This window comes from Arabidopsis lyrata, assembly GCF_000004255.2.
Source record: "Arabidopsis lyrata subsp. lyrata unplaced genomic scaffold ARALYscaffold_2, whole genome shotgun sequence".
Lineage (NCBI taxonomy): Eukaryota > Viridiplantae > Streptophyta > Magnoliopsida > Brassicales > Brassicaceae > Arabidopsis > Arabidopsis lyrata.
The window spans coordinates 17,084,680-17,103,200 of NW_003302554.1; the positions used below are offsets into that span (position 1 = coordinate 17,084,680).

Below are 18,521 nucleotides of genomic sequence, written 5' to 3' on the forward strand. Positions count from 1 at the left end.
AGTGACCATCTGAAAAGCTCCATTAAGAAGCTGATGAAGAACTTGTTTGAAGAGTATGTGCAGAGATTATGTAACAACTCTCAAGCTGAAAGTACAGGAAACAAGAGTGGAGAAGTTGATGATTTGGCACCGCTTTTTGAGGATGATGATGAATTAGAAAGTAGGGATTCATTGTATGATGAACTGGCTACAGAGACAGTGAATGATATAGCCACCAGTGAGCTTGACATTTACTTGTTGGAAAAGGCTGTGCCAAGGCAAAAAAACAGATTGGGTATGGACTATGATGTCTTATCATGGTGGAGACGCAACAGCCATAAGTTTCCAGTCTTGTCAGAGTTTGTGAAAGATGTCCTTGCCATTCAAGTTTCTTCTGTGGCTTCAGAGTCGGCATTCAGTACAAGTGGAAGGATTTTGGATCCTTTCCGGAGTTGTCTATCCCCTCACATGGTTGAATCTCTCATTTGCACACAACAATGGTTGAGGAATACCATTCATCAAGAGAAGCTTGCAAATTTGGTTCAAATGCTAGAAGAATTGGATTTCCATGAGTCCTTGGGTACTCAAATTTCTTGTTTCTTATAGTCTTTCTATGATTTACTAATTTTACTTCATATCTTATTGACTTATTTCATTATTTTCAGTTGCAGGATTCAAAACAGTGGCTGATGATGCAAACTTGCCGCCGTGATCACTTGAAGGGCTCTGTCTTTTTGGACCATCACCATGTGTACCCAAACTTCTCTCTCTCTCTCTCTCTCTCTCTCTCTCTCTCTCTCTCTCTCTCTCTCTCTCTCTCTCTCTCTCTCTCTCTTTAACTCTTAACTCTCTATTCTGATATTATGTCTTTTGAACTTATGAAATATGAATGTTGTTTGTTTACTTTTGAACTATTGGTAATGCCTTTTGGATGTTGTTTGATCAATGGTGATGAATGATGATATTATATTTCTTATGATTTTTGTTTGTTTGATTGCATATTGATGAATTGATGATAATAGCAGGTAGATATAAGTAGAAATGATGATTTTTGGTTGCATACACATGTATTTCGGTTTAAATCGGTTAAATTTTGAAAAACCGAAATAACCGGTTTCCGAACCGACCGAACCGAAATCAAATTTGGTTATCTTCGGCAATATTTAAAATTTCACAATTAACCCGAAACCCGAACAAACCGACCCGACCCGACCCGAAAACCCGAACTCAGGTCTAGACACCAACATTCAAATAACGGGCCTAGTAAATTAATGGGCCTAATAAACTAATGGGCCGACCCAAATCCTAAATAAATAGCCCTAAGAGTGTAATTTACAACTGGAAACGCTTTTTTCGCTGCAAAAAAAAAAAAAAGGAAAAGGGAAGGTTCAATTAGGGTTTAGTGAATCGAAGATGAGTCGGAGTTTGGGGATTCCGGTGAAGCTTCTTCACGAATCGTCCGGTCATATTGTGTCGGTGGAGATGAAGAGCGGTGAGCTGTACAGAGGAAGCATGATCGAGTGTGAGGATAATTGGAACTGTCAGCTCGAGAACATCACCTATAAAGCCAAGGTAACGTTTTACTAGGGCTTCGTTTCTTGTCCATAGCCGATGTAGGAGCTTTGAAAACCCTAGAATAGGCACGAATTGAGAATGTACTCTAAAATTTAGCGGCTTAGGTTGGGTTAAATCCTCGTGAAAGGTTCTATTTTTGGGGATTGTTAAGAGTAGTTCTATCTTTGAGGAAAATTGACAATCCTTGTGAAATTCTTGCGAGTAAAAACACTTAAATTGTGATCCTAGTAGTGACTGGGGTTTAGTTCCTGTATATGCTACTAGTAGACAAGGAAGATTATAAAGGTCGTGCTTAAGTTGTTACTATGTTGAATCATGATGGGCCTAAAGACAGATTTCTTGTTTTCCTTACAATTCACCAGTGATATGGCTTTAGTAGAACTTGTAAATTTGTGGAATGAACTGGTACGAGTTTCCTATTTATAAACTACAAGACCATATGTTTAATCTTTAAGTGTTACTGTATATATATATACTCTGACACATTTGTACATTTTGAGTACAACTTACTATCTTCTATTCATGATTGTTACTGAACTTACGTTTGGGCTCTTTATGGAACAGGATGGTAAGGTATCACAGCTTGAGCATGTCTTCATTCGAGGCAGCTTAGTCAGGTGCTATATAAACTCCTTTTGACTTATGCTTCTTTCCTATTTATTTACTTTTGTTTTCAACTTAGCTGACTGATATGTGACATTTTGTAAAATCTTGACAGGTTTATAGTCATACCAGACATGCTAAAGAATGCTCCAATGTTCAAGGATGTTAGGGGCAAGGTATACTTCTTGAACGTGATGGAGAATATCAAACCCATCTATGCTTTATAAACATGGAAGCTAATAACATCTTGCTTACTTGATCATTGCAGGGAAAAAGCTCTTCACTAGGTGTAGGCAGAGGAAGAGGCGCTGCAATGCGAGCCAAAGTAAGTTCACCTTCGCCTAAGTCCTTTATGTTTCTGATTTACAGGTCAAGAAGAAAATGTTTGGAAATTTAAGGCATCTAATTGAACTTTGATGTTGTTATAAAGGGTCAAGGTACTGGACGTGGAACAGGAGGAAGGGGAGCCGTGCCACCTGTGAGGAGGTAGTTTAGTTAACCCTCCTAATGTAGCTTCGACTCTTGAGACAATCTCTGCAGTATCCATGAGAATCCGCCAACTTCAGCTTGTCACTTATGCATTTAAGGTACACAGTAAGTAAAATCTCTAACAAGAAGACAGGGAGGGAAGAGAGAAAGAGGGACTAGTTCTGTGTTTTGGGTTACTAACATGTTTGAAACATTGACATGTTTTGTTCACGTGGTCATTGAGAGACTTCCCACATCTTATGTAGAACAGAGCACGATTCAAATTTCTATAATGATTCGTCTTTTTAGTCTTGGAGGTGGAAATTTGGTTAAAAATCGGAATATCATAAATGATGAATTTCTAAAAGCGGTCGTTTTTATTCATTTATTAGTCGGATAAAGATGGTCGGATCAAACGGAGAAGACACGAGTTGTAGGAAGTAAAACATTTGACATAGATAGTGGTAAAATGTGGCAACCGCGATTTCATGGTTTAGTTTCGGCCACCATGACTGGACCATGGCCCGAGCGGCTTCTGTATACATAAGCAACCCGTTTTGCATCCATCATCATTCTCACTCCACTTCTTCTTCCTCCCTCTGTTTTCTCCCCTGCACAATGTTTATCTGTTTGCATATTAGTTCTTGTTTCGACAAAAAATTAACAACTTGCCAAAGACTTGTTCTCTTTCAACTGATTCGATATTATATGGTGTTAGTTTTAGGCAAAGGGGAACTTACAAACATAAAAAGGATATAATCCAAAAGCTTTTTTAATTAATCTTCTACGAAAATAATACTAAGCCTAAAGGGTCTTGTTTTCTTGTAATGAATATTATCGTACCATTTAGCCTATTGATTATATTAAAAAATGTAAAACAACGAGCGACACAAGTTGACTCACCAGTTGGGAGAGCTGAGACGAACGAGTTCTCAGGGGATGAAGATAAAAGCAGCAACATTATTGATAAGCAAATACACAATTTAGCAATATTACCACTACCACATTCTCTTTTATTCATTTTTCTCTCTCTTTTCTTTAGTTTAAATTTCTGTGAAAGAGGTACATCTTATAAACTAGTATAAAGTCAACGTCAACGTCAACGTCAATGGACACTAGTAGATACATCAAAGTCATTCTAAAAGATTTTTCCACACAAAAAACCATTGCTCTGTACGATGTCGGTAGATCAAATGGCAAACTCGTTAACAATCTAGAAAGAGAGTTTTCATTGTTCTAGGCTCTAACGTCGGTAACTAGTATCACTGTCCACCTAAACTGGAGAGTTTTTATGGTAGAATAATTCACATACCAACTGTGGGAATGAGATTAATATAACATGTTCTTTTGTGACTATTACTAATTGCTCGACCTTTGTTGATCCTCAAAATCAAACAAGTACGTATTCGGAGTCTTAAGGGTGAAAGAAAAATCTCTTATTTAAAGAACGAGCCGACAATTACAAAAATAGACGAGCTAAAAACTTAGAGTACGAGCAGAGCCGCAAAGTGCTCTGACGGTTGTATGATATTCTCTGTAAAAGCGGTTATTTCGGGATCCCTGTACAATCATTCTTTTTTGCCATTTATACGGTGCGGAAGTAGGGTACACTGTTCGTGCGAAATGTCCTTTCTGCCCTTTGGTCGGTGGAAAATTGGGTCTGGGCCTTCCCTTGGCTTCTGCTAGGCCACAGGGAAGCATGGGCCCGTTGAAGGGTTTAGGCCCGTTAAAGGGTTTGGGCCCGAGCCCAAAACCCACCATCAACAACCTTGATGACCACTAAACCAAACAAAGCCTTATCTATTTTCGCCACAAGTGTTGTGAACGTGATTGTGAGTGATAAAAGATGCTGCAGACTTGGAATTTGGAAAGAAGAGTGGAAAAATATGTTCAAATCAAGAACCCTAAAAAGCAGAGTTAAGAGCGAAAACGCTTTCTATTATTCTCTTAGCAACGAAAATGAAAAGATTAAACCATCCACACAGACAAGTGAACCCACACAGAGATACGTACGTGTTCAGAAATTTCTACCATATATGCAACTTATGTTGCTCTCTCTTCAGTGATGAACTTTGGTCAAGTCATTTATAGATTCCGTGTGAACTAATTTTAACCGTTGGTTCGTTCACAGCAGAAGAAACCCAGCTGGTTCAATTCTTGCAGCATAACCAAATTTGGATGTGTTGTATTTCCTGTGAACACCTGTTAACTTCCCTGTCCCTGCCTTGTGATGCAAACCAACCATCTTTCTCGAACATTCCCTGTGAGAGATTGATCATCAAAACCAAAACATTTTCAGAACCTCGAGAGGCCTGTGATGAATTCAAATCAGATTATAATACTAAAGCTTTGGTTTTCTTTTTTTAATTTTTTTTTTTTTTTTTTTAGCTTTGGTTTTCTTACAGAAGAGTTTTTTCGGTGTAGCCTGAGTGGAACTCACTGGTTTTGCTCCAATCCTCGAATCCTTTAAGTGTGCTCTGAGCTGTGTAGATCGCCGATGCAGCCAACTGAGAAGGAGTGTACTGAAGCATCTCGTACTCCACTAGACAAAGCTCGATGATGAAGAATGATAGAAGCTCAAGCTGAAAGACCACACCTTATAATCATGTTTTGATTCTTAATATATAAACATAAGAGAGAAGATTATCATCAAAGTTACTACACAAACCTTTTTGTCAGATTGTGCAGCTTTGAGAAACCGTCTCATGAACACATATGGAGTTGGAAGACAGAAATTGAATTGCAAGGTATTCGCCATTAACTTCTCCTGCAAGACACCATAATGATCATCTACATATAAAGCAGAGAGAAGCACGGTTATTATCGGGACTATATCATCTATTGTAAGATTTTACCATATCAAGAATCTCTGTCCTAGTGTAAGCCTTGTCAGAGATCAGGATAAGATCATCAACAACTGGAACTGAAACTTCTTCGTATTTGCAAGCAAGCAACATAGCTGTTACACCCACAAGCTGAAGCTTTTTCCTCGCTATATGATGATGAACGGCAAGAAATCTATCGATGAGATTGATTGTGAGGTAAAGCGTCTCCTCCATCAGCTCAAACTTGTAATGTACCTGCAACAAATTTTCACAGTAAGCTTTAAACTAAGACAACAAAAAAAAAAACAGAGCAATGTTCTGTTTTTTTGCCTGTGTGTATCTATACCTCAATCAACCAATCAATAAGGATTCCTCTCATCCTCTCGTTAATGTCTTGTTGATTCTCCATGTAATTAGGCGGTACGCAGCTACGACACTGCAATATAATTGAAAAAGTTTCAATCTTGAAACCAAATTTGATCATATTGATACAGAAACTAAACACTAAAAGTTACCTCATTTTTCTTGAAGAAGCAATATATATCATCAATGTATTCAACTACAGCTAAAGGATTGTTCTTGTCACAGCTGTCTATATCCATAACAGACTCTTCTACTTCAACATCAATATCATTTGAATCTTCCATTTCAATCCCCTCCTGGAGATAAAAGACAACATGTTTCTTCATCCGAGTAACAAAAAAAAAGAGTGGCTTTAACACCAGTAGGTCAAGATTGTTACCATTCGGTCAATCTCTTCAAGCATGGCTTCAGTGTGTTGAACAAACATTGGTTCATTAAAGTCTCCTTCTTCCACATCTGTTATGATTCTATCTAATGCTTCGTTCGAAATCAAGTCTGATTTCTTGGTTTCCTAACCACAAAGAAAAAAACATGAGATTAGACAACCTAAACCATGTCATGTTTTCAATTACCAAATTCAATTAGTGTTAATATAAAGGTACCTCCTTGTGGATTTGGGGATTGTTCTCAGCTAACTGAACAGCAAATTTCCTGAAACCGAGCCAATGATTAAAGCTCTTAAATAAACTCATAGTCCAATTGTGACACTGAAGCAGAAATCAATTGAAATCACTCACCTTGTAACTGGTCGATGCACTGGAACAGGTGGAATCTTCTTGTTACATATCCCATTGTTCCTGAGAAAACAGTTGGTTTTTAAGATAAGTGTATACAACTTTTTATCAAAGAATGAATCAATTAAAGAAGAAGGTAAAAAATAAAATTACTCAGTGAATGGTCTTTTGTTGACAGCACAAGGATAAACAGGAGCTCCGATGATGTTCTTGTTTATATTACTCAGTGCTCTTCTTGTCTGTCCATTCGTCGGAATTACCTTTCCTCCACGTAAACTCCCTTTTCCAATAAAATTGACAAAATCATCTTTTTAGTAAAACAAACGAAAGATTGACTTTTGATCAATTGGGGATTCTTGTTTTGATTGTGATCTACCTTGTTGTCGATTCATCGGTCCAATGACTCCGTGTCTGTTCTCATCTGATCCACCCATGATTATCTTCCGTATCTTGCAATCACAGAAGAAACATGTCTCAAGTCAAAACAAAATCCAAATTAAAAATTGGGTCTTGAATCCGATTTGAGAATCTAAAGATCAAGAACAATATGTAGTAAATCTCTTAAACCCAGATGACATCAACACTAAATTCTTTACCTTGACGCTTTCAAGGTATTAGTCTTTCTCTATCTCTCTGTCAGAAGCAAAATCCCATAATAGCAAACAGAAATCGATCTCTGGCTCTCTTCAATGATCTTCAAGAGTCTCTCTCTCTCTTTATCTTCTTTCTCTCGCAACGAAAACAAAATTGAAGGAAAAAGGGTAAAAGAGACTGTAGAGAGATCAATCAAAGATTTTGAAGACGTGAAGAGCGGATATATGTCTGCAACACACAAAAAAAATGTGTTCTTTTTTTTCTTCCCTTTTTAGAATCAACGGCTAGTAAATCTGAGCCGTTGGATGCTACCTCAACCTAATGGAAAAAGGAAATCAGGAGCCCAACGGCTATATTTGTAACCATGTGCGTTTTCAAAATTCTTTTGCTTATTTTCTTCGTTATTACTTATTACTACCACCACGCTCAACGGTCCAATGGTCCATGTTTTATTTCAATGTCGCCGACCACCAACCGCCTCGTAATTGTTTTTTTTCTTACTATTAAAACCAAACGATTTTACCCCAAATAAAACAATTTATACATTATTACTAGACTATATCCAATCTGATTGATTTATTTTTTATCCAATCTCAAGCTAATAGATGATTTTTTTTTGGTCGTCGGATGATTTAAATCTTTAAAACTTAGCCTAACGGCTCTTCACCTTTTTCCTTTTTCCTTTTTTTTTTCCCATTAAAAAAAACTCAATAGTCAAATACATTATCCAAAAAAGTTGGAAAGAAGTCAAAGAACAAACCAAATTGCCCAATACGGCCCTCTATATCCTGATTGAAAAGATAGGCCCAATTTGGCCCAATATTTCACCTACGCATTAGATTTGCAATTACAAGTCTCTCTATCAACTTCTCGTCAAATGTTTCACTCTCTGTGTTCCTTCGGATCTTTCAAAAACCATATTCTGGTGAAGATGAATCACTTCTCTGATTCGTGATTTATGTTACTCAATCTATTTCGCTTCTTGTAGTCACCGATCTGTATCGAATTTTGGTGTGGATTCAAGCTTCTCAAATGGAGTTCGAGACTCACGAAGATGCGTATTTGTTCTACAAAGACTACGCCAAATCCGTTGGTTTCGGAACTGCGAAATTGAGCAGTCGAAGATCAAGAGCTTCAAAGGAATTCATCGATGCAAAATTCTCTTGTATACGCTATGGAAGCAAGCAACAATCCGATGATGCGATAAACCCTAGAGCTTCTCCTAAAATCGGATGCAAAGCAAGTATGCATGTAAAACGAAGACCAGATGGGAAATGGTACGTTTACAGTTTCGTCAAAGAGCATAATCACGAGCTTTTACCAGAGCAAGCTCATTATTTCCGGAGCCATAGAAACACAGAGCCTGTGAAATCCACCGATACTCGTCTAAGGAGGAAGAAGAACAATCCGTTGACTGATTGTAAGCATCTCAGTGCTTATAACGATCTTGATTTTATAGATGGTTATATGAGGAATCAACATGATAAAGGAAGGAGACTTGTTCTTGATACTGGTGATGCAGAGATTTTGCTTGAGTTTCTTATGCGTATGCAAGAAGAGAATCCCAAGTTTTTTTACGCGGTTGATTTCAGTGAGGATCATCTTCTGAGGAATGTGTTCTGGGTTGATGCTAAAAGGATTGAAGATTATAAAAGTTTCAGTGATGTGGTTTCTTTTGAGACAACTTATTTCGTGAGTAAATATAAAGTACCAATAGTTCTTTTTGTTGGAGTTAATCATCATGTACAACCTGTGTTGCTTGGATGTGGATTGCTTGCAGATGATACAGTTTACACTTATGTTTGGTTGATGCAATCTTGGTTAGTGGCAATGGGTGGTCAAAAGCCTAAAGTTATGCTTACTGACCAAAACAATGCTATTAAAGCTGCAATTGCTGCGGTTTTACCGGAAACTCGCCATTGTTATTGCTTGTGGCATGTGCTGGATCGGCTTCCTCGGAATCTGGATTATTGGAGTATGTGGCAAGACACTTTCATGAAAAAGTTGTTCAAATGTATTTACAGGTCATGGTCTGAGGAGGAATTTGATAGGAGGTGGTTGAAATTGATAGACAAGTTTCATCTTAGAGATGTTCAGTGGATGCGTTCTTTGTATGAGGAGCGTAAGTTCTGGGCACCAACCTTTATGAGGGGAATAACATTTGCGGGGTTATCAACGCGTTGTCGTTCAGAAAGTGTGAATTCTTTGTTTGATAGGTATGTTCACGCTGAAACCTCGCTTAAAGAGTTCTTAGAAGGATATGGGCTAATGCTAGAAGATAGGTATGAAGAGGAAGCCAAAGCAGATTTTGATGCTTGGCATGAAGCACCTGAGTTGAAATCTCCATCACCTTTTGAGAAGCAAATGTTACTTGTATACTCCCATGAAATATTCAGGAAATTCCAACTTGAGGTTCTGGGTGCCGCTGCTTGTCACCTGACCAAGGAGAGTGAGGAAGGAACAACTTACAGTGTTAAGGACTTTGACGACAATCAGAAGTATTTGGTGGATTGGGATGAATTTAAGTCTGACATTTACTGCTCTTGCCGTTCCTTTGAGTACAAGGGATATCTCTGTAGACATGCAATTGTTGTCCTCCAAATGTCGGGTGTTTTCACCATTCCGATAAACTATGTGTTGCAAAGATGGACAAATGCAGCTAGAAACAGACATCAGATCAGTGGAAACCTTGAACTTGTGCAGTCTAATATCCGCCGTTTCAATGATCTTTGCCGCCGAGCCATTATATTGGGAGAAGAAGGATCTCTTTCCCAAGAAAGTTATGACATCGCCATGTTTGCAATGAAAGAAGCTTTTAAGCAATGTGCTGTTAAGATTACTGCCATCGAACATCCCGCCAGGTGTGAAGAAGCTGCAATTCAAGCAGGACATCCTGTCCAGGAAGAAAATCAATATGGATCCACATCGAATCAGATTGGACCCGAACCTAACATACATGCAGGCAATGTTCCATGGCAAGCTGAAACCAGAAGGGAGAAGAGAAGTAGCCTAAGCAATACATCTAAAAAGGCAAAGGTCCTCTAGCTTTTTCTACTATGCTATCAGAATCATCGATTAATCTTTTATGGGTACTCGATAGGCTATAATTCCATACATACGGCCAAAAGACAAACAACTATTTCCGCTTAACTGTCAGACCCTGATGATGTGATGCGTAACTTTGTTTAAGATTGGTTACGTTTCATTGATCTTTCTTCATTTGTGCAGCATGTGGCTCAATCTGAAACTGTTGGTGAGGGAAGCCAAGAAGGATTTCAGCATGTGGTATGTTTGATTTTCCTATCTGCATCCCGAATGCAACCCACTCATTGACATTTGGTAGACTTGTACAATTCATATGGTTAAGTGTTCTGATCGTTTTCTATTACAGGCTGCTCCAAGACAGTCACAGGCGGTATTGGCAGGGCAATTTCACAACACAATGCCAGGAGTATTCCAAAACTTAATCCACACGGGTTTCCAAAACATTCCGACTACAAATATGCACCAGAACAATCCCCCTGGGTGAACTTGGTAAAAGAATCACTGCCAATAAGCTTGATAGCTTCTTTGTGTGTAATATGTTATCTCCTACTCAACTAGTTTATCGCTTCTTCCCTGGTTCCACTTGTTCTTAGGATAAGTTAGTAGAGTAAATGGTGTATCTTTTGATGAACTATCCTGCGAAAAGGTATGGTGGGCATCTGTATGAAAGCTAATTAATTGTCATGCTTGGAAAATGCAAGCAGTGTGAGAAAGCTCGTGAACAATTTCCAGGGCCATGATCAGTGACTCACAGACTGGCCGATTCAATGAGGCATTTTAACATTATTGAACGAATGATCACATCAACAACTCATTACTCTATCTATCCTCATCAAGTCTGTCTTCAGGTTCTTTACCTACTGATATGCGTTGCCAGGCTCTGTTTTCTCCTGATATTTTGAGCCATGTAAATGGTTTCCTTTTTAGCTTGAGGAATTTGCAGAGAGAGAGATTGTGGATCTGATTTGACAGAGAAATTTTGGGTGATCTCGACCGTACAATACCTATGACTTTTATGTCCAATGAAGTTTAAACCATCAGATTTGCTAATATATACTTTTTTTGACATCAGATTTGCTAACGTATATTTTTAGTACTACATTCTTCTTAACCTACAAAGGACAGTATTGATGGTAATATAACAAACATGAAAGGACAGTATTGATGGTAATATAAGAAACATGTTACAAAGACATAACAAATTGTCAACATGTCCGAGTGGTTAAGGAGATAGACTTGAAATCTATTGGGCTTCGCCCGCGCAGGTTCGAACCCTGCTGTTGACGAAAATTTTATAATTTTCTTTTTTGGGCTCAAAATCGAGCTTAACTCATCTTACCTTAGGAGCTCTCATAAATTAACTTAGCAGCACTTACCAAGGTTAGATGGACTCAAACACAAATATTTTTTTGAACTTTCGTAAATTTTACCTTATAACAGATCTCAACACAAAGAGGACACATAAGAATTCTTCACTCGCATATAAATCTGAATCAGGTACAAGAAATAAATCCAAACACATCAAAACGTAAACAAGTAATCGATATTATTCAACTACTGGATCAAGAACGCAGTACTCTTACCTCTAGTTACAAAAGAATTGCATAACCACTAAGTACAAGGTAGTTCTTTACTCGAAAACTAAATCATATCAGTACCGAAGAAACTCCAGCCACTGCAATCTCCAACCACTATGATCATAGTTTCTCTTCTGATTTCAGATTTTCCTTTATATTGATGCTGTTACTCTCCTTGTTTTCCTGCATTTCTAGAAGTTTCTCTTGTTCCTCGTCTTGCTCTTGCGGTTTAGCTTCTTGTGCTGTATTCGGTTTCTTCATGGTAGACTGCTGATACATGACTCCACCAAACATACAAATCAAGAGCCCCAAGGTTCCAACAAACGTTGAATGCTTATCCCACACAACCAAATTGATCACAACTGTCAATAGCTTGTTCACAATCCCAAGAACAGTGAAACCCGTTGCAGAAATGGCCCTGCGACATGAGAACCCGAAGAAAGAGATAGCCAAGCCGAAAAGACACGATAAACCCACAGGTAAAACCACTTGCAACGAGTACCAATCAGTCTCATCAGTGATTTCATGCTTTATCTTCTTTAACTCTCCCATTATAAGCAGCTCAAGTGGAAACAAAAGCAGCGCCTCAAGGTTATTGTAGAGAACAAGACCCCATGTGTTCAAGCCAATGGTCATAACCACATGCTTGATGTAAACAAAGTCTATAGTCATACTCACCAGATACGCAAGAGCCCAGCTATACGCTGCGATTGTAAACTGGTAATCCGTGAAAACGTAAAGCAAACTTCCCCCAAATATAGTAGCCAAAGATCCCCACGTTTTAACAGATGGCCATGGTTGGTGCAAGTAGAGCGTTTCCCCAATCGCAACAAAAATAGGAACAGCAGATCTAAACACGATGAAAGTATCGACATTGGCGTGGAGGAGAAGCTCACTGTTAGTAAACAGAGACAAGTAGAATATCATAGCTGCGGGAAGAAACCGCCACATTGTCAAGAGATTAAGCGAATCATGCTCGATTAGCTTCATCTGAGCACAGAGGAAAACACCAGCTGCGCTTGTAAAGTACTGCATAGCGGTTAATGCACCGGGGTAAGGAAACTTCATGATTGCCCATTTGTTGATGATTGAGAGCAGAGAAGCTGAGAGACAATACCCTGCAGCTACACCATAGACAGAAGCTTGACGAAGAAAAACACTATACCAAGTCTCTGGGCTTGGTTCTGGAACATTCTTAACCTCGATTAACGTTCCATTTTCCTCGTCGTTCGTCGACATATCAAATGAAACCAGAGAAGAAAGGATCTGATGTCGGTGGAATCTAAGATTTTTCACACTCAGTTACTCATTAGCTTCGACTCGAAACTCAAAATTGCTTCAAATTAGAGCCGATTCTGGAAGCATTCAAGCTCTGCGAGAACACAAGGATGCAGCAAAATTAGGGTTTCTACGTGACAACGATTCAAATCGAACGCAACAATTAGATCCCGACTAATTACGATTAGATCACGCATAAATCTAGCTTAAGTATCTACAAGACTACAATGGAAAGGGAACATTTAGGGTTTACCAATCGCTGAACAAAAATGTCTAAGAGGAGAATCGAAGGAGCTTTACCTCTTGGGAATTGCGAGACAGAAGGAAGTAACGCGTCGCAGAGGAAGGGAGAAGAAGAGAGAGCAAAGCTTCGACTTTAGAACTTAAATCCACTTAGGGTTAAACACTAATGCCAATTTAAATCTACTAAATCAGCCATCACTAAGGGAATGCAGTGGATGATACGACGATTGTTTATCAAAACAGACGGTCGTGATTTTAAGTGTTATTTATCGTTTTAAACAATTGGTTTAACAGTATAAAAAGATGGAAGATGCGGTTGTAAGTGTTATAAAACTTGTTGTTCTTATTGATTAATGAATGAGGTTTCGATATATATATATACATTACATTGGGAGACAAATCCCCATTGGGCTAGTAAACCCTAAAGCCCAAAAGCCCACTAAGTATAAAATAGGTCGTCATAAGGAGAATCTTCAAGAAACTTGGACATGGGCCTTCTAGGATATGGATTAGGCCCACGGTTATGGAGTCCATCCAATATGTGATTTATAACACTCCCCCTTGGATGACATAACCGTGTAGATGCCAAAGGATCTCAGTAATACGCTTGGGGATGTTGCCTCATTAAAACCTTACCAGGAAAACCCATTGGGACAAAATCATGGTTAAGGAAAAAGAGTACAGCACGTATTACTCCCCCTGTTTTGGTCATCCCTGCAAGTCCTTAAGTCTCCGCATTCCAATTTGATGCGTGAGCTTCCTCAATGTTGATGTTGGTAATGCCTTGGTGAAGAGGTCGGCTGAGTTGTCGCTGGACCGAACTTGTACCACTCGAACTTCTCCATCCCTTTGCAAGTCATGCGTGAAGAAGAACTTTGTTAGAATGTGCTTCGTCCGATCTCCCTTGATGTAGCTGTCCTTGAGCTGAGCGATGCAGGCTGTGTTGTCTCCTCATATGATGGTCTTTGATGTTGTAGTAGCTGCGCCTTGAAGAAGGCTGCCTACGTACCCTTAGAAGGGATCAAGCCACACGTAGTTCCTACTTATTGACCATGCCATAATCTGATTTTACCTGCATCAGCAAAACAAACTAAACCAAAGCAAACTAGACCTTCTTTGGTTAGATCAGTATAGAATAAAACCCAAATAAACAAACATATGAAGAATAGAATTTAAAATTTAACCAAACCTTCCTTCAAACCTTTCTAGTGCATTTGGGTTGATCATGAACTAAATTTAGACAAAGGAGGTTCACGGCAAAACATATGTCTGGTCTAGTATGGCTAGCCAAGTACATTAACGCTCCTATGGCACTGAGGTATGGCACTTCAGGACCGAGAACTTCTTCCTCGTCCTTCTTTGGACCGAATGGATCACTATCCAATCTGAGGCTTCTCACCACCATTGGGCTGTTCAATGGGTGGGCCTGGTCCATATTGAATCTCTTGAGTACTTTTTCAGTATATGCCTTTTGATGCACAAGGATTCCATTATTCACGTACTCAAGTTGCAATCCCAAACAGAATTTTGTCTTGCCTAGGTCTTTTATCTCGAATTCTTTCTTTAGATATTTGACTGTTTGGGCGATTTCCCCAGAGGTTTCAAGGATGTTTAAATCATCCACATATACTGCTATTATCACAAACCCTTTGTTTGCAAATTTCTTTATGAAGATACATGGACTGATGGGATCATTCTTATAACCTTCTCTGACTAGGTACTCGCTTAATCTATTGTACCACATGCGTCCACTTTGTTTCAGTCCATAAAGCGATTTGTTCAGCCTTATGCAGTATTGGTCTCGAGACCCTTTCTTATCTTTATCTTTGAGCTCAATACCCTCTGGTAATCTCATATATATCATCCAGTGGACTTATATAAATATGCAGGCATTACATCCATTAGCCGCAAATCAAGTCTTTTTCTTTATATAGCCAGACTTAGCAAAATTTAAATGTCTTAGCATCCACCACAGGGGAGTATGTTTCTTCATAATCTATCCCCGGTCTTTGTGAGAATCCTTGTGCTATAAGCCGTGCCTTATATCTCACGCTTTATTATTCTCATTTCTCTTTCTCACAAAGACCCACTTGTGTCCTACTGGTTTTATCCCTGAACTTAACTCCACGTTTATGGCTTCTTTCCATTTTAGCCAATCTGATCTTTGAGTGCACTCTAATATAGACGTGGGTTCATGATCCTCATTCATTTCAAGTGCTACCTTATATGCAAATATTTCATCGATGTCGACATCTTTGCGGTTCCATTTTATTCCAGACATGATATAATTTATTGAGATCTCATTATTATCTATCCCTTCAGGACCATGAGGATTGGCGTCCCAAATCTCTCTATTCGGTTCCTTAGGGTCTGCCGCGGCCATGTCTATGGTTTCCTTAACCTCGTTTCCTACTGCACCTTTCTTTGATTTTCGAGGATTTTTATCTTTGGAACCTATTGGTCTACCACGTTTCTTTCGTGTGTTAGACTCGGTAGCAATTTCATTGATTCCCTTTTGGATATCAATACGTACTGGTGCATTACAAGCTGGTATGTACGTTTTTGTAACTTTCTTTGGGTCAGCAAAGGAATCTGGCAATTGATTAGCTAGCTTTTCAAATGTATAATCTTATGGACCTCTGATTCTCATGCCAGAGTCCGAGGATCTTGCCAATATAAGGATGTTTGATTCCATTATATTTCTTTTATTGCTTTACCCAGCTTGTTCATCTCTCCACCTAAAGTAGGAAACTCGGATTCATTAAAATGACAATCCGCGTATCTAGCCTTATATAGATCACCCGTAGTTGGCTCTAGATACTTAATAATAGTGGGAGAATCAAATCCAACATATATTCCCATCCTCCTTTGAGGTCCCATCTTTGTTCTATGTGGTGGAGCAATCGGTACATATATGGCACACCCGAAAGTCTTTAGATGGGATATGTCTGGCTCATGACCCATGCGTAATTGGGATGGTGAATATCTATTTTCACTAGATGGCCTTATGCGTATAAGCTCTGATGCATGTAAAACAGCGTGTCCCCAAGCGGCTACTGGAAGCTTCGACCTCATGAGTAATGGTCGAGCTATCAATTGAATTCGTTTAATGAAGGATTCCGCTAATCCATTATGTGTATGTACATGTGCTACGGGATGTTCCACACTTACCCCCATGGACATACAGTAGTCATTAAACGCTTGGGACGTGAATTCACCGGCATTGTCTAGACGTATAGTCTTAAGCGGAAAATCTGGAAAGTGGGCTCGCAGTCTTATTATCTGGGCCAATAACCTAGCAAACACTTGGTTTCTAGTAGATAGGAGACAAACATGCGACCATCTTGTCGATGCATCAATGAGGACCATACATATATCTCCTTGTATCCTTTCCAGAAATTTTAAGGTCTCTTTATTTACCTTAGCCGGTGATGGCCTTATAATGAGTTTCCCTTGTGAACATGCTTCACACGTGAGATTCTTAGGGATAACTCTTTTCTCTCTTAGGGTGTGCCCCTTTGAATTAGTTATTAGTTTACGCATCATACTATGACCCGGATGGCCAAGTCGGTCATGCCATAAAGTGAATTTCTCGATGAACTCTTTGTTCATTGCCATATTAGCTTCGATCGTATCGATTTTAACATAGTAGAGACCAGTGGATAATGCGGGTATAGTCTCTAGGACTTTCTTATGTCCTTGGGTGATCTCTTTGTTCCCTTCACCCTTTGTTTCAATATGGAAACCATTCAATCTTATATCTTTGAAACTTAATAAGCTCATCTTCGAGCTGGGTGAATATAGGGCATCGCTTAGTTCAAAATGCGTGCCATTTGGTAATAGAATATGGGCTTGGCCGTAGCCCTCAATAAGATTTGCTATACCCGCTAAGTGCTAATATTGGCATTTTTCATTATGAGATTTAGGAAAAACATCTCTTATCTTTTGTGTGGCTCCACTATCCACCACAATTATGTTCTTGTCCTCGGCCATTTCTTATATGGACAAGAATCATGTTCTAAACATAAAATAATATAAAATAAATTCAAGCAAATAACAATCAATGAACACATAAAATGCAAAGAAAAACATAGAGGTTTTGATGTCGAAGTAAGATTTATCAACTTGATTCTTTTAGGCAATCAGAAGTCTCATACTCTATTAGATCATCTTGATCATGTTCACCATCTTTATATACCAAATGGGCTTTAGGATTCTTCCCTTTTACACTCTCTTGATAGAGGTCACAACGATGTTTGGAAGTCCTACATATCTTAGCCCAATGGTTTCCCATTCCATATCTATGGCATACTCATTTGGTCGAGTGTTGTGGTTTGGAAATACCACATCGTCCTCGCCCTCGACCACGACCGGAATTGGGTCTACATCCACGGTTGAAGTGGTTCCCACGGCCGGATGAGTTATAGTGGCCACAACCACGTCCTTTCAATACCACATCTATGGCAAACTCATTTGGTCGAGTGTTGTGGTTTGGAAATACCACATCGTCCTCGCCCTCGACCACGGCTGGAATTGGGTCTACATCCACGGTTATAGTGGTTCCCACGGCCGGATGAGTTATAGTGGCCACAACCACGTCCTTTCCATCCACCACGGTCACGGCCGTGTGGTCTATCACTTTAGACGTGGTTAGATTCTTTGGATTCTTTCTTATCCTCTGCGGCCTTATTGGCATTAGGTAATGGGGTTAATCTATGAGGTCGTAACTCACTGTTTTTATCAGTAAGTCATTATTTTGCTCATCTAGCAATAGACTCATCCACGGACTTATAGTCCTGATTATGAGACTCTCAATAAGACGGTGGCTAATATTGCCTTGTATCTATCTTTCTCTCTTGGCATTCTTGCCTTATTAGATACATTCACCAAGTCCTTTTGACTTTAGGATAATCTTAGTATCCATTGCCCATTTTAAATAATTATCTCCTAAGAGATTTAGGGTAGTAAAGTACAAGTTGTAATTCAACATCTACAAGGAAAAGTTTTGAGTCAAAATCATGTAATCGTTAGTGTCATGCGGTATTTGAGACCGAACCATGAATCGATTTACTTAGGGATTTGACTTTCCTCTTTTGCTTAGGATTAGATTTCCTCTTTTGCTTAGGATTAGATTTCCTCTTTTGCTTAGGATTAGATTTCCTCTTTTAATTAGGATTAACTTTTCCTTTTCTCAAAATCATGTAATCGTTAGTGTCATGCGGTATTTGAGACCGAAC

At 39.0% G+C, this 18,521-nt stretch overlaps 4 protein-coding genes and 1 non-coding gene across 9 annotated transcripts; 3 read left to right on the forward strand and 2 right to left on the reverse strand.

The window, feature by feature from the left end:
- Nucleotides 1-1,315: 1,315 nt before the first annotated feature.
- Nucleotides 1,316-2,936, forward strand: LOC9323697 (small nuclear ribonucleoprotein SmD3a). Its single transcript, XM_002887587.2, has 5 exons — nt 1,316-1,551; nt 2,119-2,171; nt 2,273-2,333; nt 2,426-2,482; nt 2,588-2,936. Exons 1-5 carry the CDS (start codon nt 1,393-1,395, stop codon nt 2,645-2,647), a joined length of 390 nt encoding a protein of 129 aa, XP_002887633.1. The 5' UTR covers nt 1,316-1,392; the 3' UTR covers nt 2,648-2,936.
- A 47-nt stretch (nt 2,937-2,983) lies between these two features.
- Nucleotides 2,984-7,406, reverse strand: LOC9323698 (cyclin-B2-4). 3 transcript variants are annotated; one of them, XM_002889029.2, is made up of 15 exons: nt 7,144-7,404; nt 6,924-6,996; nt 6,701-6,827; nt 6,551-6,610; nt 6,416-6,464; nt 6,193-6,324; nt 5,966-6,109; nt 5,797-5,886; nt 5,481-5,705; nt 5,294-5,392; nt 5,029-5,207; nt 4,753-4,886; nt 4,394-4,720; nt 3,529-3,997; nt 2,984-3,251 (listed from the first exon to the last, which is right to left on the reverse strand). In XM_002889029.2, coding segments are annotated over exons 2-13 (1,299 nt in total). In that variant the 5' UTR covers nt 6,982-6,996; nt 7,144-7,404; the 3' UTR covers nt 2,984-3,251; nt 3,529-3,997; nt 4,394-4,718. The 3 variants fall into 3 exon arrangements, with proteins under 3 accessions (XP_002889075.1, XP_020891278.1, XP_020891279.1); XM_021035619.1 differs by having other exon boundaries at nt 4,394-4,886; nt 7,144-7,403; XM_021035620.1 differs by lacking the exons at nt 2,984-3,251; nt 3,529-3,997; nt 4,394-4,720 and having other exon boundaries at nt 4,734-4,886; nt 5,066-5,207; nt 7,144-7,406.
- Nucleotides 7,407-7,981: 575 nt separating this feature from the next.
- On the forward strand, nt 7,982-11,249 carry LOC110230968 (protein FAR1-RELATED SEQUENCE 4). Of its 3 annotated transcripts, XM_021035313.1 has the most exons (4): nt 7,982-10,177; nt 10,370-10,426; nt 10,533-10,675; nt 10,780-11,249. In XM_021035313.1, the coding sequence occupies exons 1-3, from the start codon at nt 8,174-8,176 to the stop codon at nt 10,668-10,670; spliced, it is 2,199 nt and encodes a 732-aa protein (XP_020890972.1). In that variant the 5' UTR covers nt 7,982-8,173; the 3' UTR covers nt 10,671-10,675; nt 10,780-11,249. The 3 variants fall into 3 exon arrangements, with proteins under 3 accessions (XP_020890972.1, XP_020890973.1, XP_020890971.1); XM_021035314.1 differs by having other exon boundaries at nt 7,982-10,171; nt 10,533-11,248; XM_021035312.1 differs by having other exon boundaries at nt 7,983-10,177; nt 10,533-11,248.
- A 141-nt stretch (nt 11,250-11,390) lies between these two features.
- Nucleotides 11,391-11,472, forward strand: TRNAS-UGA. The gene has a single exon. It is a non-coding gene; the product is annotated as a tRNA-Ser (tRNA).
- A 168-nt stretch (nt 11,473-11,640) lies between these two features.
- LOC9325139 (GDP-mannose transporter GONST3) lies at nt 11,641-13,497 on the reverse strand. The gene is made up of 2 exons (XM_002889030.2): nt 13,342-13,497; nt 11,641-13,135 (listed from the first exon to the last, which is right to left on the reverse strand). Exon 2 carries the CDS (start codon nt 13,000-13,002, stop codon nt 11,884-11,886), a length of 1,119 nt encoding a protein of 372 aa, XP_002889076.1. The 5' UTR covers nt 13,003-13,135; nt 13,342-13,497; the 3' UTR covers nt 11,641-11,883.
- Between the last annotated feature and the right edge of the window lie 5,024 nt (nt 13,498-18,521).

Bases quoted from the DNA above. Each gene is read 5' to 3' on its own strand.
- LOC110230968 (XM_021035313.1), top strand. From the start codon at position 8,174: ATGGAGTTCGAGACTCACGAAGATGCGTATTTGTTCTACAAAGACTAC. The intron at 10,178-10,369 runs GTCCTCTAGCTT...TCATTTGTGCAG, and splicing joins ATACATCTAAAAAGGCAAAG to CATGTGGCTCAATCTGAAAC. The intron at 10,427-10,532 runs GTATGTTTGATT...TTTCTATTACAG, and splicing joins AAGAAGGATTTCAGCATGTG to GCTGCTCCAAGACAGTCACA.
- LOC9323697 (XM_002887587.2), top strand. From the start codon at position 1,393: ATGAGTCGGAGTTTGGGGATTCCGGTGAAGCTTCTTCACGAATCGTCC. The intron at 2,172-2,272 runs GTGCTATATAAA...AAATCTTGACAG, and splicing joins ATTCGAGGCAGCTTAGTCAG to GTTTATAGTCATACCAGACA. The intron at 2,483-2,587 runs GTAAGTTCACCT...GTTGTTATAAAG, and splicing joins GCGCTGCAATGCGAGCCAAA to GGTCAAGGTACTGGACGTGG.
- LOC9325139 (XM_002889030.2), bottom strand. From the start codon at position 13,002: ATGTCGACGAACGACGAGGAAAATGGAACGTTAATCGAGGTTAAGAAT.
- LOC9323698 (XM_002889029.2), bottom strand. From the start codon at position 6,981: ATGGGTGGATCAGATGAGAACAGACACGGAGTCATTGGACCGATGAAT. The intron at 6,325-6,415 runs GTACCTTTATAT...CTTTGTGGTTAG, and splicing joins ATCCCCAAATCCACAAGGAG to GAAACCAAGAAATCAGACTT. The intron at 5,887-5,965 runs GTAACTTTTAGT...ATTATATTGCAG, and splicing joins GCTTCTTCAAGAAAAATGAG to TGTCGTAGCTGCGTACCGCC.